Source organism: Rhinopithecus bieti, unplaced genomic scaffold, assembly GCF_001698545.2.
Source record: "Rhinopithecus bieti isolate Rb0 unplaced genomic scaffold, ASM169854v2 scaffold_38691, whole genome shotgun sequence".
NCBI lineage: Eukaryota > Metazoa > Chordata > Mammalia > Primates > Cercopithecidae > Rhinopithecus > Rhinopithecus bieti.
In genome coordinates, this window is record NW_016816690.1 from 923,730 (window position 1) to 941,104 (window position 17,375).

The window sequence follows — 17,375 nt, forward strand, 5'->3', positions numbered from 1 at the left end:
AAAAAAAAAAAAAAAAAACCACAAAAATTAGGTGGTCGTGGTGGCTCACTCCTGTAATCCCAGCTACTCAGGAGCCTGAGGCAGGAGAATTACTTGAACCTAGGAGGCGGAGGTTGTTGCAGTGAGCCAAGATCGCACCATTGCACTCCAGCCTGGCAACAAAGTGAGACTCCCATCTGAAAAAGAAAAAAAAGAAGAATATTATAAGTTTTGTTTCAGAAAACTTATCTAGAGGCCGGGCACGGTGGCTCACACCTGTATTCCCAACACTTTGGGAGGCTGAGGTGGGCAGATCATTTGAGGTCAAGAGTTTGAGACCAGCTTGACCTATGTAGTGAAACCCTGTCTACTAATATACAAAAAGCCGGGCATGGTGGCGGGTGCCGGTAATCCCAGCCTACTCGGGAGGCTGAGGCAGGAGAATCGCTTGAACCCAGGAGGCAGAGGTTGCAGTGAGCCAAGATTGCGCCACTGCACTCCAGCCTGGGCAACAGAGCAAGACTCCCTTTCACAAAAGAAGAAGAAAGAAAACTTGTCTAGAGTAGGCAGGAGTGTATGCGTGAGTAACCACAGCCTCTCTTGATTATGTTTTTACTTCGTTCCATGAAGTTGGAACTTTGGAATAGGGAAGAGAGAATCCTAAAGTGGTTATCCATCCTATCCTTTGATTTCCTTTCCTAAATAATTTATTTTCTTTTGACTTTTTCCTTGTAGCATCAGCGAGAGCTTTCTAACTGTCAAAGGTGCTGCCCTTTTTCTACCACGGGGAAATGGCTCATCCACACCAAGAATCAGCCACAGACGGAACAAGCATGCAGGTAACACTCGCATATATACTATTTCTTTCTTGGTAACTGTATCTTGTGTTACATTCTAAAAGGCTGACTACCTCATCCCCATCTCTTCAGAAGTTCTTTAATGGTGAAAGAAAGTGTTGTACTGTGCTGTAATCACTTTTCTTTTACCCTCAGAGACCATTTTTTTTAGCACTTAGCAAAGAGTCTTTTACACTTAGTAGATGTTCAATACATTTTTGTTGGAATAATTATAAGAAAGTACCAAAATACTCTAATGAAGCTATATGAAACTTCTCAGTTAAGATTGAGATTTTTTTGTTTTGTTTTGTTTTTTTGAGACGGAGTCTCGCTTTGTCACCCAGGGTGGAGTACAGTAGCATGATCCCAGATCACTGCAACCTCCACCTCCTGGGTTCAAGTGATTCTTCTGCCTCAGCCTCCTGAGCAGCTGGGACTACAGGCGCCCACCACCACGCCCACCGCATTTTTGTATTTTTAGTAGAAACACGGGTTTCACCATGTTGGCCAGGCTGGCCTTGAACTCCTGACCTCAGGTGATCTGCCTGCCTCAGCCTCCCAAAGTGCTGGGATTACAGACTTGAGCCACCGTGCCCGGCCAAGGTTGTTTTTGTTTTGTTTTGTTTTTTCGAGACCCTCACTCTGTCGCCAAGGCTGGAGTGCAATGGCGTAATCTCAGCTCACTGCAACCTCCACCTCCCGGGATCACGCAATTCTCCTGCCTCAGCCTCCCAAGTAGCTGGAACTACAGGCATGCACCACCACACTCAGCTAATTTTTGTGTTTTTAGTAGAGATGGGGTTTCACCATGTTGGCTAGGCTGGTGTCGAACTCCTGGCCTCAGGTGATCTGCCCGCCTCGGTTATCCAAAGTGCTGGGATTATAGGCGTGAGCCCTCGCGCCTGGCCCTCAGTTAAGGTTTTGAGTGTTCAGGTTAAAAATCTTCAGGTGGGCCAGGCACATTGGCTCACAGCTGTAATCCCAGCATTTTGGGATGCTGAAGCAAGAGGATTGCCTGAGTCGAGGACTTTGAGACTGGCCTGGGCAAGATGGTGAAATCCCATCTCTACAAAAAATAAAAATTAAAAAAAAGTTAAATTAGCCAAGTGTGGCCGGGCACAGTGGCTCACACCTATAATCCCAGCATTTGGGGAGGCTGAGGCAGGTGGATCACCTGAGATCAGAAGTTCAAGACCAGCCTGGCCAACGTGGTGAAACCCTGTCTCTACTAAAAATACAAAAATAAGCTTGGCCTGGTGGCACATTCCTGTAATCTCAGCTGTTCTGGAGGGTGAGGCAGAAGAATCACTTGAACCTGGGAAGCGAAGGTTACAGTGAGCCGAGATCATGCCAGCCTGGGCAACAGAGCAAGACTTGACTTCAAAAAAAGAAAATTAGTGAATTGTGGTAGTGTACACCTGTGGTTCCAGCTACCTTGGGAGGCTGAGGTGGGAGGGTCACTTGAGCCTGGGAAGTTGAGACTGCAGTGAGCCATCTTTGCACTACTGCACTCCAGCCTTGGTGACAGAGTCGGACCCTGTCTCAAAAAAAAAAGAGCCAAACACGGCTCGCGCCTCTGATCCCAGCACCTTGGGAGGCCGAGGCGGGTGGATCAACTGAGGTCAGGAGTTTGAAACCAGCCTGGCTAACATGGCTAAACCCCATCTCTACAAAAAATACAAAACTTAGGCCTGGCACGGTGGCTCACGCCTGTAATCCCAGCACTTTGGGAGGCCGAGACGGGCAGATCACAAGGAGATCAAGACCATCCTGGCTAACATGGTGAAACCCTGTCTCTACTAAAAATACAAAAAAAATTAGCCGGGTGTGGTGGTGGGTGCCTGTAGTCCCAGCTACTCAGGAGACTGAGGCAGGAGAATGGTGTGAACCCGGGAGGTGGGGCTTGCAGTGAGCCGAAATCGCACCACTGCACTCCAGGCTGGGTAACAGAGTAAGACTCCATCTCAAAAAAAAAAAGAAGAGAGAAATACAAAGATTAGTGGGCATGGTGGCACGCACCTATAGTCCTAGCTACTCAGGAGGCTGAGGCAGGAGAATTGCTGGAACCTGGGAGACGGAGGTTGCAGTGAGCTGAGATCGTGCCACTGTCCTCCAGCCTGGGCAACAGAATGAGACCCCGTCTCAAAAAAAAAAAAAAGTTTAGCTGTTCCCTTGAATCTTATTCAGAGTTACTTCAACTAATCAAAGATTCAATTTCTGATTTCTTTCTGCTCTCTAGTGATGGTATGAGGAGAAGAATGATACAGAATATACTAAGATAAAGTTTTTGCTGTGATAATGAGTTATTATGTCACATATTAAAGTGCCGGTGTCTACTACTTGAATGTATACACTAAAAAGACTGGAAATTTAACCCAGAGGACTTCTATAAACAAAGAGTCATCAAATAAACAAAGAATGAGTATAAGCTCTGGTTTTGAAATATCAACTAATAGTAGTATATGCATTGTATTATTTTATATTGGATTTCTCTAAAATCAGGAACACCTGTGGTGATGACGTTTAAAAAGAACCGTAGAAAATGTGTCCTAGGGAGAGAGATCTCCAGGTGTAGGATATCCACAGTTTAAGAAGATAACCTAATGTTTCTCTTCTACCGGCAGACCTTATTTATCATTTTGGGGAAAAAAAATAAAAGCTTGAGGACACTGATCCTGATCAATAGTATACAAAGAGGCAGATTGCTTGTTGTCATAAATGTGACACTTTGACTACTTGTGACCTCCAGGAGTGAAAAAAAAAATTGTAACTACTAAGAAAGGAACAAAGACTACAATAACCTTAAGTGTTTAGGTCAGAGGTGAAAGCCAAAAATACTGGATTCCATTGAGCCAGTAGTTGAGCATAGCTTTAGTGAGATAATCTCGGTTATTTTAGTGGCTTCCCTACTACTTGTCTGGGCCTTCACGTAGTTGCAATTGTGGCAGCTCAGAATTGTAATGCATTTTGTTTGGACAATATTTTCCTCCTACCAGAACTCTCTAGTCATGGAAAATTTTTTAGAGTAAGGGAGGAAATAACCTCTTTTGGAAATTAGCTTGGATTGCACTTTCTAAAACCTTCCTCCCCAGTGTCCAGTACTGGAGGTCAGGTAGGAGAGGACGCTTCCCCAAAAAACTTGAATGTGCGGAAGAAGTATGCCCACTAAGCTTTTTATTTCTTTTTAGTGTGGATATTTATCCCTTACAGTAAAAAGAAGACAAATTATTGGTTTAAATCCAGTTTGACTAGGATGTTGGGCAAACTACTCTATGGCATGTAATAGTTAATGGGGTCAATGGCTTTTAAAGCTCCTGGCACTGGTTGACATTTTTCTTTGGTCAAACTTCTACACTCAGCTGCCACCCAGGTTTCTACTTGACATCGTTCAGTTAGCTTTCCTCATACTAAAAAGAAAAGCAGATTTAACACAAGCTGAATGGACTTGATTTGTGATCCAGACCGGAACAGATGAGGCAGTGCGAGTATAAACTTGGCTTACAAGAGCCAGGCTGTCACATAAAGTGAAGCTGTCTTGGCCAAGCCCACAGTAACTGCAAGTTGATGGCAGAATTGAGAGCAGATCAAGGGCTTACCATGTCTAGTTGTATTTCCTTATGCATGTTTCTTGAACTAGTTAGAATTTTTTAACTGGGCTACATTTGAAATATCCAAATAGTATTTTGCAAAGAAGGCTATTACAGGTGAATGTCTGCCAGTATTTTAAATGGAAACAATGAAAAGTCTATAAAATCCAATAGAAAATTGAAATTTAGCTCCTAGCAGTGAAGTATATGGTGGGAAAATGTAGGGAAGGTTATCTTAATGCTATGTCAATATATTGCCTTATATTAGACTCTGTGAAGAACAGTTGCCCAGTAGGAAATGATATGCAGTTTGCTCAGAGCAGTACTTTTTGCAGCCAACAAACCTGAGCTTCCAACTCACATAAGAAGGCTTACTTGAGTAGGCCTCCTGACTTTTTTGTCTGAGCTTCAGAAAAGCCAGCTGAATCTTTGGGCCAGTAGTGTTCGGAGTGGGGACTTTGGGCTGCTATTTAGGGTTCTCCTCCAGAAGTTCTCCACCCTAAAAATCCTTTCCTCTGGTTATTTCTACTGGTAGGACAGAAGGAAACTTAGTTTTAAAGAAGCTCCAGCCTGGTGCTGTGGTCTATGCCTGTAATCCAGCACTTTGGGAGGCCCAGGCGGGCAGATTGCTTGAGCTTAGACTCCTAAGTCAGGAGCAGCCTGGGCACCATGGTGAAACCTCATCTCTACAAAAAATACAAAAAATTAGCCAGGCGTTGTGGTGCGCACCTGTAGTCCCGGCTACTCTGGAGGCTGAGGTGGGAGGATTGCTTGAGCCCAGGAGGTCACAGCTGTAGGGAGCCGTGATGGCGTCACTGTACTCCAGTCTGGGTGGCAGAGTAAGACCCTGTCTCAAGAAAAAATAAAATAAAAAGTATCCTCAGCTGCTTAACGCAGTTGCAACTTATAACTCGGGTAGCTTTTCATTGTTTATACCTAACACTTTGTCTCTTCATACCTGTCCTTTTATTTTTTGTTTAACAGCTTTATTGAGATATAATCTACATACCATGTAATTCACCCCGTTTACTCATTTAAAGTGTACATTCATTGGTTTTTAGAAGAGTCACAGAGTTGTACAGCCATCACCACAATCTAATTTTAGAACATTTTTATCGCCCTGAAAATAAACCCGATACCCATTAGCAGTCAATCCCTATTTCTCTCACCCTCTCTCCCAGCCCTAAGCAACCACGAGTCTACTTTCTGTCTCTGTAGATTTGCCTATTCTGGGTGTTCTGTAAATGGATTCATATAAATGGATTTTTGAGACAGGCTCCTTTTACTTAGCGTGTTTTCAAAGGTCATCTATGGTATAGTATGTATCAGTACATCATTCCTTTTTATGACCAAATAATACTACATTTTGTGGATAATACTACATTTTATTTTTCCATTCATCATTTGATAGACATTTGAGTTGTTTCCACTTTTTTGCTATTATGAATAATGCTGTATATACATGTGTGTACAACTTTTTGGGTGGACATATGTTTTCTTTTCTCTTGGGTTTATGCATATGAGACTTAAGATTGTGTCCCTGGCCTTGAAAGGTAGTAGAATGGATCTGGCCAAACATAATGACTCTCCATTTTAATTTTGAAAATTGAAAGATTCTGCAATATGGAATTAATTGGTCAGAAGCCAGCAGTGAAAACCATCCTTTTTGATTTGGGGTTGGGGGGTGGGTGTTTGGTTTTTGTTTATTTATTTATATTTAAATGTAAGGTCTTACTCTGTCACCCAGGCTGGAGTGCAGTGGCATAATCATAGCTCACTAGCCTCAAGCAGTCCCCCGCCTCAGCCTCCCAAAGTGGTGGGATTAAGGAAACTATTCTGTGTAAGAAGAAAGGAAAGAGTTTCAGACTTGCTGTCATTTATATAAACGCACCAACCCATTTGCCAACCTACTTTTTTTCTTCCTGCCTCTATCCACTTCTTGTACATAACAGTATTTCATCTCATAATTAACAGCTATTAACTGAAGGAAAATTATGTATGTAGATTTCAAGACCAATGTGAGAACAAGTTATAGTGGCATTCACGGTTATGTGACTGTGTCAGTCACCTTAGACTTTAATAAGGGCAATATCTGAGTGGGCAAGAATGAGGTTTTTTTGTTCACAGATTTTTATAATTTATGATAGTACATTATTTATCTCCTGCTATCTAAAGCCTTGGATTTCCTAGGAATATGAGGAAATCTATAATAGTTAAAACAAAGAAATTTCAACTTAGTTTGACAAAATGTGTAAGAACAAGTGAGGATTCAAATAATGGTTGGCCATTTTAAAGAACCTAATAATATGTTCAGGAGAATATATATCCCTTATGTGGCATACTTAATATATACGCTCATTGGCCGGGCACAGTGGTTCACACCTGTAATCCCAGCACTTTGGGAGGCCGAGGCAGGCAGATCACAAGGTCAGGAGATCAAGACCATCCTGGCTAACATGGTGAAACCCCATCTCTAAAATACTAAAATACAAAAAATTAGCCGGGCATGGTGGCAGGCGCCTGTAGTCCCAGCTACTCGGGAGGCTGAGGCAGGAGAATGGCATGAACCCAGGAGGCGGAGCTTGCGGTGAGCCGAGATTGTGCCACTGCACTCCAGCCTGGGCGACAGAACGAGATTCTGTCTCAAAAAAACCAAAAAATACATATATATGTATACACACACACACATACATGTATATACATATATATACATATATACACGTGTGTGTGTGTGTGTATATATACTCTCATTATAGTATCAGTCACTACACTCCAGCCTGGGTGACAGAGCGAGACTCTGTCTCAAAAAAAAATTAAGATAAATAATAATTTCAGTCACTAATATGAAAGTCATTTTAAACTATTGACCTTATTCTAGGGAGAATCCAAAAGTCTTCTTAGGTCAAATGCAACCAAAGCATATGATTATAGAAATAGGAATGACAAAATGGTTAGCTTTTTAAAAGTTATGGATAATTCCTCTAACACTACACTACTACACCCATTTTCAAAGTGCCCTCATTGCTACTTTCAGTGAGCCTGAAAATACAGCCAGTGAGTGCTGCCTCTGCCTAACAGATCTCAACAACAAGTCTCTCATCAACATCCACCATAATACAAAACTGAGACTGGTCTCAAGTGTACCTTTCATAGGACAGACATAAGTTTTAATATAGTATAGACTAAAAGCAAATGTATTAAGATGCAGTCTAGCAGTCTCTCTTTCCATTTTAAAAGAAGTCAGTAATCATTTAATTTCTATGTCTAATCAGAGTCCTTTAATGAATCAGAACTTTCTTTTACAAAAGTCACTGAGGTAGAAGGAATCCTCTCTGTCAACATTAGAATGGAGAATAATTATCCTTTGGTTTGTAAATTTCACCAGGCGATCTCCAACAGCATCTCCAAGCAATGTTCATATTACTCCGCCCAGAAGACAACATCAGGCTGGTAAGTTAGTGGTGTCATCATAATTTTCTTCCTCAAAAGACTATCTAAGATAGCCAGCCAACATTGAACAGTCATTTTTACATCCCAGCATAGTGCTGGGAACTATGTGAAGTAAGAGAGAAGATAATGTGGAATGTTGTGAAATAATTTAATGGTTTAAGACTGTTGGTAAGCACCAGTTTGTAAGTTATTAACTATAATAACAATTGAAGTTCAGAAAATCGAGAAAAACCTTGGGGATTTGACCTAGATGAGGAAGGTTTATGTAGTCAGCAGAGCTTGAGCTGACTCTTGAAAGATGATGAGGTTTGGATTGGTAGAAAGAAATTATTCTAGATAAGGACTTAACTAGCAAAAACACACATAGAGAAGGACAAGGAGGGAGTGAAATGGCCAAAGATCGATGCTGGCTTCACACTCAGGAGACTTGGACTTAGGTGCTAAGTCATATGATACTGAACAAGTTACTTTACCCTATCTATGCCCATTTCCTCATCTCCTGACTACCTCTTCTGTTGAGAGGGTCAACTGGACATGAAAACATACTGAATAGTGCAAAATGCTGTCTAAGTATGGGGATTATTATTGGGAAGATAGAGACTAGAAAACAAGGCAGGCAAATATGGATTTAGTGCTATAAACTGGAGGTCTCAAACTGGCAGTGTATAGGCCAGAGATATGTTTTGTTTGGATCACAGCGTTTTTTTAAAAAACTGTAAGCCAGAATTTTAAAGTTAGGTGAGGTCTAGCATGGGTTCTTAATTTACCATAATCCTCTTTTTGAGACAGAGTCTCGCTCTGTCGCCCAGGCTGGAGTGCCATGGCACAATCTCAGCTCACTGCAACCTCCGCCTCCCAGGTTCAATCAATTCTCCTGCCTCAGCCTCCCAAGCAGCTGGGATTATAGGCACGCGCCACCACGCTCAGCTGATTTTTGTATTTTTAGTAGAGACGGGGTTTCACCTAATTGGGCAGGCTGGTCTCAAACTCCTGACCTTGTGATCCACCCGCCTCGGCCTCACAAAGTGCTGGGATTACAGGCATGAGCCATGGTGCCCAGCCCCTGTTGTCTTCTTAAGTCAAGTGTCACCATTTGTCATCATTCCTGCACTGTTGTAGTAGTACCTCGAATAAAACTAGGAAAACAAAACCGAGATGAGCATATTTCTTTGTGGAAATTGGAAAGTATTTCTACCCATTCAATATTCACGTGGCTTACTTTCCTTATTTACATTTCCCATCTGAGCCTCTTAGGAGTGTCCAATCATTTGACTTCCCTGGATCACATTGGAAAAAGAAGAATTGTCTTGGGCCACACATAAAATACACTAACACTAACGATAGCTGATGAGCTTAAAAAAAAAAATCAGGGATATCTCATAATGTTTTCAGAAAGTTTATGAATTTGTGCTGGGCCACATTCAAAGCCATCTTGGGCCACATGTGACCCATAGGCCATGGGTTGCACAAGCTTGCTGCTTGCTCTAGATTACTAGCTAAAGGTAGTACCTCTCCCTTTTCAATAAGCAGTTGTGAAACATCACAGGTTTTTCAGCCAAAGAATGCCATGGGACAGCTATAGTAGTTAGGGAAGATTCCTCAGAAGCTAATACAGAATAGAGAGGAGGAAAAGATCTTTTTAAATCAGGGAGGCCTGCTAAGGTAGTTATTGCAGTAATCTAGGCATTTGGTAATAAGTCCTTTGATTAGAATATATAAAAATTTAAAGGAATCCTTTCATAGTTGTTTTATATCTTATTTTTAATTTTTTAAATGTTTTATATCCTAACCAAAAGTAACATTATACATTTATATAAATCTTGTCTGTATTTCTTGATATATTTCTTTCTTAAATAATTATTTAAGGCTGGGCACAGGGGCTCACGCCTATAATCCCAGCACTTTGGGAGACTGAGGTGGGCAGATCATTTGAAGTCAAGAGTTCAAGACCAGCCTAGCCAACATGGTAAAACCCTGTCTCTACTAAAAATACAAAAATTAGCCAGGCGTGGTGGCACACACCTGTAGCTACCCAGGAGGCTGAGGCAGGAGAATCACTTGAACCTGGGAGGTGGTGGTTGCAGTGAGCCAAGATTGCACCATTACACTCCAACCTGGATGACAGAACGAGATTCCGTCTCAAAAAATAATCATAATGTTATTATTGTTATTTAAAAGGGAACAGGGGGATGCAATTCTTACAGTATTAATAATCTGGAGTGGCTGGGGTGTGGTGGCTCATGTCTGTAATCCCAGCACTTTGGGAGGCCGAGGCAGGAGTTCAAGATCAGCCTAGGCAACATGGCAAAATCCTGTCTCTACAAAAAGTAAAAAATTAGCTGGGCATAGTGGCATGCCAGCTACTCGGGAGGCTGAGGTGGGAGTATCGCTTGAGCCTGGCAGGTCAAAGCTGCAGTGAGCCATGATCGCGCCACTGCCCTCAACCTGGGCAACAGTGCAAGACCCTGTCTCTAATAATCATCATCATCATCATCTGAAGCAATGATTCTCAAACTTTAAAATATATCACAATCACCTGGAGAGGTTTGTTAACTCACTAATTGCTGGACTGCACATGCACAGTTTGATTAGTAAAGGGGAAGCAGAGATAATTTGTATTTTTAAGCCAGTTTTGAAACACTGCTGATGCTGCTGATCCAGGAATCACACTTGGAGTACACCTCTTTGAAAACCCATAACAACAATCATTTGCACATACGCACATACTGGATGCCCAATAAATATTTGCTGATAGCTTTCAACATTTGTGTGTTTGGGTAAAGCTAAAGCTTTAAAGAGATCTAATGTCACTTTATCATTTTCTCATTGATAACCTTCTGGAATTTGGTGTGAACCTCTAAATATTAAAATAATTTTAACTACATAAAGACTTGGAAGAACATGAAGGAAGCAGTTATGAAGGCAGAGCTGGCAATTCTTTTCTTACTAAAATATGCATCTTCAGCTGCTTTACATTTATAAAATAAATTCAGAAAATGTAACTTACGCCTCTGAATTCAAAGTTCACATGACAAGTCATTTTACAGTTGTTTTGAATTGTTACAAACACATAGTCATTATGTTTCAGATTATTGAGTGAGTCATCTTCAAGAAAATGAGTCAATGCATTGTATGACTTTGGACAAATTAGCACTTCTCTAACTGAAAGGAGCATTTGTAGACTCAAAGCAAAGGCTTTTGTTTTGAGTTAAATTTGGAATGCTGAAACTCTTAAGATTTGTGCAGAAGGTTAAAAGTTTGATAGTCAGCTGAAAGTCTTGCCTTTTTTTTTTTTTTTTTGAGACGGAGTCTATCTCTGTCGCCCAGGCTGGAGTGCGGTGGCTCAATCGCGGCTCTTTGCAACCTCTGCCTCCTGGGTTCAAGTGATTCTCCTGTCTCAGCCCCCCGAGTAGCTGGGATTACAGACACGTGCCACCATACCCGGCTAATTTTTTGTATTTTTAGTAGAGACGGGTTTTCACCATGTTGGCCAGGCTGGTCTTAAACTCCTGACCTCAGGTGATCTCCCCATCTCGGCCTCCCAAAGTGCTGGGATTACAGGTGTGAGCCACCGCGCCCACTAAAAGTCTTGCCTTTATTTTTTAAATAACCCAACCAAACCACACATTTTGCTTTAGCATTGAAAACAGGACGAAGCCAATCTTTTCCTCCAGGGAAGCTCTGTGTTCCAAATACAGGCATCAAGCGTTAACTTTAGTACTCAGGAAAACTGTAACTAGTAAAATAAAGGAAGTGGTTTTATAGTACTCTTGCACGTTACCAAAGATCAACCATTTAATTGAAACAATAATCTGAGAAATTAAGAATTCTCAAGACATTTGAAGTAACTTCAATTGATGTTCTTAACTAAAACTGAAGTGCTGATAAGGTACAAAGAAGTCTTTTGAGTACTTTGCAGGAGAATTTAAGAAAATGAGGAGTTTTATTATTTTGGTTTTCATCATATGTTGCTTCTAAAATGGAAGTTGGTTTATTTTTTCTAGCTATAAATCTATTATGTGGGTTTTTTTTCTCCCAGTCAAACAATGCAAAAGGTATAAATAAAGTAAAATCACTCTGTATTCTACATTCTGAGAAAATCATTGTTAGCAATTTGTATAAGCATCCTTCCACTCTTTTTAAAAATATGTATATATGAGAGAGAGAGTGTAAAGAGTGAGAGGAAGAGCGTTGTTTTGTTTCTACAGAAATGTGACAAAATAGAAATAACTTTTGTAACCTACTTCCTTCATAGTTTATCATGGATGTCTTTCCATGTCAATAAATAAATCGTGGTTTTTAATGGCTACACGGAATATAATTAATATTTAAGAATTTCATAGAGACAGACTGATTTAAAAAAAATATTCAGAGACTTCCTCAAGTTCTAATCTTTTTCTTTTGAAGACAGTGTTCTTTAGTCTACTAGTGTCACAAGTGAAGCCTGTTTTAATTTTGGCTATTGGTTTTGCTTCATTCTTTTGACTAGCGTTTAATATTTACATACTTTTGGAACCTTTCTCCCTGATGGATTGGGTGAACTGCCTGTCTTAGACATTGGGTCTTTATAATGTAGTTTACTGGGGGTAATTAATTTCTTTTCACAAAGAGTCTTACATCATGCATGCAGGGGCATGCATGTAAGACTCTTGGTATAGAGAAATTCTTTTGTTTTTTTGTTTGTTTATTTTTTTTGAGACAGAGTTTCACTCTTTTGCCCAGGCTGGAGTGCAATGGCACAATCTCAGCTCACCACAACCTCTGCCTCCCAGGTTCAAGCGATTCTCCTGCCTCAGCCTCCTGAGTAGCTGGGATTACAGGCATGCGCCACCACGCCCAGCTAATTTTTTGTATTTTTAGTAGGGATGGGGTTTCTCCATGTTGGTCAGGCTGGTCTCAAACTCCCAACCTCAGGTGATCTGCCTGCCTCGGCTTCCCAAAGTGCTGGGATTATAAGTATGAGCCCCTTTGCCCAGCGGTGAAAAGAAATTAAAGGCAAAGGTACAGTTTAAGCTCCTTTCAAGCCCCATTGAGAGAGATATTTCTGATTGTGACGCTGACAGGAGAATAGCCTCTTTTTTTTTTTTTTTTTTTTTTTTTTTTGAGATGGAGTCTCACTTTGTCACCCAGGCTGGAGTGCAGTGGTGCGTTCTCAGCTCACTGCAGCCTCTGCCTCCCGGGTTCCACCGATTCTCGTGACTCAGCCTCCTAAGTACCTGGGATTACGGGCACATACCACAACGCCCCACTAATTTTTATATTTTTAGTAGAGACCGGGTTTCATCATGATGGCCGCGCTAGTTTCGAACTCCTGACTTCAAGTGATCCACCCGCCTTAGCCTCCCAAAGTGCTGGGATTACAGGTGCGAGCCACCGCTCTAAGCCAAGAGATGCTCTTTTATCAGGTGGTGTTTGTAAACTGCTTGTAATTAGGTTAAGCATTTAAATCAGATGCCGAGGGAATAGCATTATTCTTTGATAGATGAGCTTTGAAAACAGGTTGGGTTTTTCAGGAATAAAGCAGAGGCAGGGGATGACTTCTCAGACCTACTTCAGTCCTAAGACTGCTGGATCCAATTCACCTGAAACTTGTAATAGGATTCCAAATTTAAGCAGTAAATGTAGTTTCTTGGAAATATAAGCTCAGTTACTATTGCTGCCAAGTTTTAAAATCCAGAATATTGTTTTGTTCAGACAATTAAAATGTACTTCAGTAGTGTCCTTTTCAAGGAGAACTTTAGTTGATGAATGAAATGCATCTCAATTGTCTTATTCCAGTCATTGATTTCAATATAAGTTCTGGAAACTGAAGAAACATTGGAACTGCTGTCATTTTCAAAATTAGGGTATTATGAACAAAATTGCCATTTTAAATTTATTTGATTGTGTTAATAAATTAAATTACTACATTTTGCTTAATCTTATCTCCAGTGGAGGAATATGAAATAAACCTCAAACCAGGATGGGCATTAGACTTTTCCTTATGGCTGTGGCACATAGATTTTTAATTCCTTAACCTAGAATCTTGAAGCTTAAAAGGAACTTTTTTTTTTTTTTTTTTTTTGAGAGTCTTACTCACCCTGTTGCCTAGGCTGGAGTGGAGTGGTGTGATCTCAACGTACTGCAACCTCCTCCTCCCGGGATCCAGTAATTCTCCTGCCTCAGCCACCTGAGCAGCTGGGATTACAGACACACGCCACCACACCCAGCTAATTTTTTTTGTATTTTTAGTAGAGAGAAGATTTTGCCATGTTGGCCAGGCATCTCGAACTCCTGACCTCAAGTGATCCGCCTGCCTCAGTCTCCCAAAGTTTTGAGATTACAGGCATGAACCACTGCGCCCAGCCTAAAAGGAACTTTAAATAGAGTCTTGGGTTTATCCCCTCACGTTTCAGAAATTTTCTTCAAATGATTTTATCTCATCCTTCTAATTAGGAGATAGGTGTTGAATTAATACTGTAGGTACTATCTAGAGGCCTGTGATCAAATTCCAGGAACTCTTAAGTGCTATTCTTCCATTTAAGAAGCTTAAAATTGACCAGTCTGGACAACATGGTGAAACCTCATCTCTACCAAAGATACAAAAAATTAGCCAAGCATGGTGGCAGGCACTTGTGGTCCCAGCTCTTTGGGAGGCTGAGGTGGGAGGATTGCTTGACCCCAGGAGGCAGAGGTTGCAGAACACCCCATGCATTCCAGCCTGGATAACAGAGTGAAACACAAAAACAAAAAAGAAGCTGAAAATTGAATGGATCTGAAATATGCATGGTATTCAAGCCTAAGTCAGTATGAAATGGCTGGGGCCCTTCTCATTAGGTTTGGGAACTTCTGTTACAGTTTGAGTAAGCAAGGGCGAGCCAAACATTTGACATGCTTTTGATATTATAAAATAAACTTTTTAAAAAGAGACAACTGGCCGGGCGAAGTGGCTTGCGCCTGTAATCCCAGCACTTTGGGAGGCTGACGCAGGTGGATCACAAGGTCAAGAGATCGAGAGCATCCTGGCCAACATGGTGAAACCCCGTCTCTACTAAAAATACAAAAAGTAGCCAGGTGCAGTGGCAGGCGCCTGTAATCCCATTTACTCGGGAGGCTGAGGCAGGAGAATTGCTTGAACCCAGGGGGCAGAGGTTTCAGTGAGCTGAGATCACACCACCGCACTCCAGCCTGGGCGACAGAGTGAAATTCAATCTCAAAAAAAAAAAGAGAGACAACTAATGTTTGCAGTGAGTATCACTTACAAAGAAACTCTTACAGCCCACTTCTAACTTGGCCTGGTAACTTGCATTATAGGTAATACTTATGAAAGTTATATTTTTCCTTTTATCAGCTTTGACTTAGCCAATCAGTTGCCACTGGTTGGTGTAGGAGCTGTAGATAAATTGTCAGAAACAAAGTTCAGTTGTTCCCAGGCCATTTGTATTTGAGCCTTGCCAGAAATTCTTGGAGCCTTGACAGAGAATAAAAGAGCCTCTAACACATTCAGGAAACTTGGGCCAAGGGAGGCCCAAGTACAAATATATAATAATATACGAGATCTTGTTTATAAGAAATTCTAGTTTACCTGCACCAGGATTTCTGATGAATTAACATGTTGTAGAGTGTTTCCCCAATCAGAGAAGGAGTCAGTACTGCCTCCCAGTCAGCCACATGTACATTTACTATTTATTCATTGTTGTGTGTGTATAATGTCTCACTCTTGATCCCAGCCTTCTAGATCTTAGTCCATTTAAATGTTAGTTCCTCTTAGCTTCTCATAAGTGAATTTGGTTTTAAATGCTCAATTACTTCATGGAACATGAAGTCAGAAGTACAGTTCTCTATGTTATGCATTTGGCATCAGAATGGTAAGCATTACATTCTTGTTATATCCATTCTTATTAGAAACAAGATTTAATGTAGCCACTTCTGCCATTTATGTTTCCCTAAATTTTCCTAGGAGTATCAGAATAGAGACAAAAAGATAGCCACGGGAGTCTCACCTCTGCCTTGCTAAATGGGTCATTTGAGCTGTGTAACTATGCCTCTTTTTCCCTTGGCCTGGCTATTTTGGAATAGTGACAGAGTTAAGAGGAGGGAGACTCTAAGAACAGCAGCACTGAAAAAAAAATTCCAAATAGAAATTTCTGACAAATATAATGAGCCAGTTGATGGATTAGAATTCGGTTTCTCTAAGGAATAGGGGATATTTTACACAGAAGAATTTGCCTCCAGAGCACATTTTTCTGGCTACAAAGATCTGTCATTTTGCCAGGTGGGTGGTTCACGCCTGTAATCCCAGCACTTTGGGAGGCCGAAGTGGGTGGACCACCTGAGGCAGGAGTTTGAGACCAGCCTGGCCATTTGGCCAACATGGTGAAACCCTGTCTCTATAAAAATACAAAAATTAGGCGCGGTGGCGTGCACCTGTAATCCCAGTTACTCAGAAGGCTGAGGCAGGAGAATCGCTTAAACCCAGGAAGCAGAGGTTGCAATGAGCCGAGATCGCGCCATTGCACTCCAACCTAGGTGACAGAGGGAGACCCTGTCTCAAAAAAAAAAACCGGGTGCAGTGGCTCGCACCTGTAATCCTAGCACTTTGGAAGGCCGAGGCGGGCGGATTGCCTGAGCCTGGGCAACATGGTGAAACCCCATCTGTACTAAAATACAAAAAAAAAAAAAAAAAAAAAGGCCGGGCATGGCAGCATGTGCCTGTAGTCCCAGCTCCCCAGGAGGCTGAGGCAGGACAATTGCTTGAACCTGGGAGGCGGAGGTTGCAGTGAGCCAAGATCACACCACTGCACTCCAGCATGGGGGACAGAGCAAGACTCCGTCTCTTAAAAAAAAAAGCTGTCTTTAAAATTATTATTAACAAATGAAAGAAGAGTAGCCTAGACTATACACTCGATGAGGGCATAGATCATGTCTCTCTCTTCCACCTTTGAATCCTCAGCACTTGGCATTGTTATTGTATATGTATAATAAATATTTACATAAATATTCATAATATATACATAAATATATGTGTAATATTTGAATGTGTTGCCTGTAGTTGTTTTATTTTTAAGGCTTATAAGATGGCTTTGGGAGGCCAAGACGGGCGGATCACGAGGTCAGGAGATCAAGACCGTCCTGGCTAACACGGTGAAACCTCATCTCTACTAAAAGAAATACAAAAAAAACTAGCCGGGTGAGGTGGCGGGCGCCTGTAGTCCCAGCTACTCAGGAGGCTGAGGCAGGAGAATGGTGTAAACCTGAGAGGCGGAGCTTGCAGTGAGCTGAGATCCGACCACTGCACTCCAGCCTGGGTGACAGAACAAGACTCCATCTCAAAAAAAAAAAGGATACCTTTTAGAACTTACTAAGAAAATTTCCAAACATATTAAAGTAGAAAGTACATCCTCAGCCAGGCGTAGTGACTCACACCTGTAAAAAAAAGAAAGAAAGAGAGAGAGAGAGAGAGAGAGAGAGAGAAAGAAAGAAAGAAAGAAAGAAAGAAAGAAAGAAAGAAAGAACGAACGAACATCCTCATAAACTCATTACT

The 17,375-nt window shown here is 41.4% G+C and overlaps 1 protein-coding gene across 5 annotated transcripts in view; it reads left to right on the plus strand.

The window, feature by feature from the left end:
• SSH2 (slingshot protein phosphatase 2) overlaps window positions 1-17,375 on the plus strand; it is a 316,292-nt gene that overhangs the window by 235,271 nt on the left and 63,646 nt on the right. For all 5 annotated transcript variants that reach the window (XM_017855091.1, XM_017855094.1, XM_017855092.1 and 2 more), the window contains 2 exons: window positions 715-818; window positions 7,788-7,852. In XM_017855091.1, coding sequence (XP_017710580.1) covers window positions 715-818; window positions 7,788-7,852 — 169 coding nt within the window. The remainder of the gene's footprint in view (window positions 1-714; window positions 819-7,787; window positions 7,853-17,375) is intronic.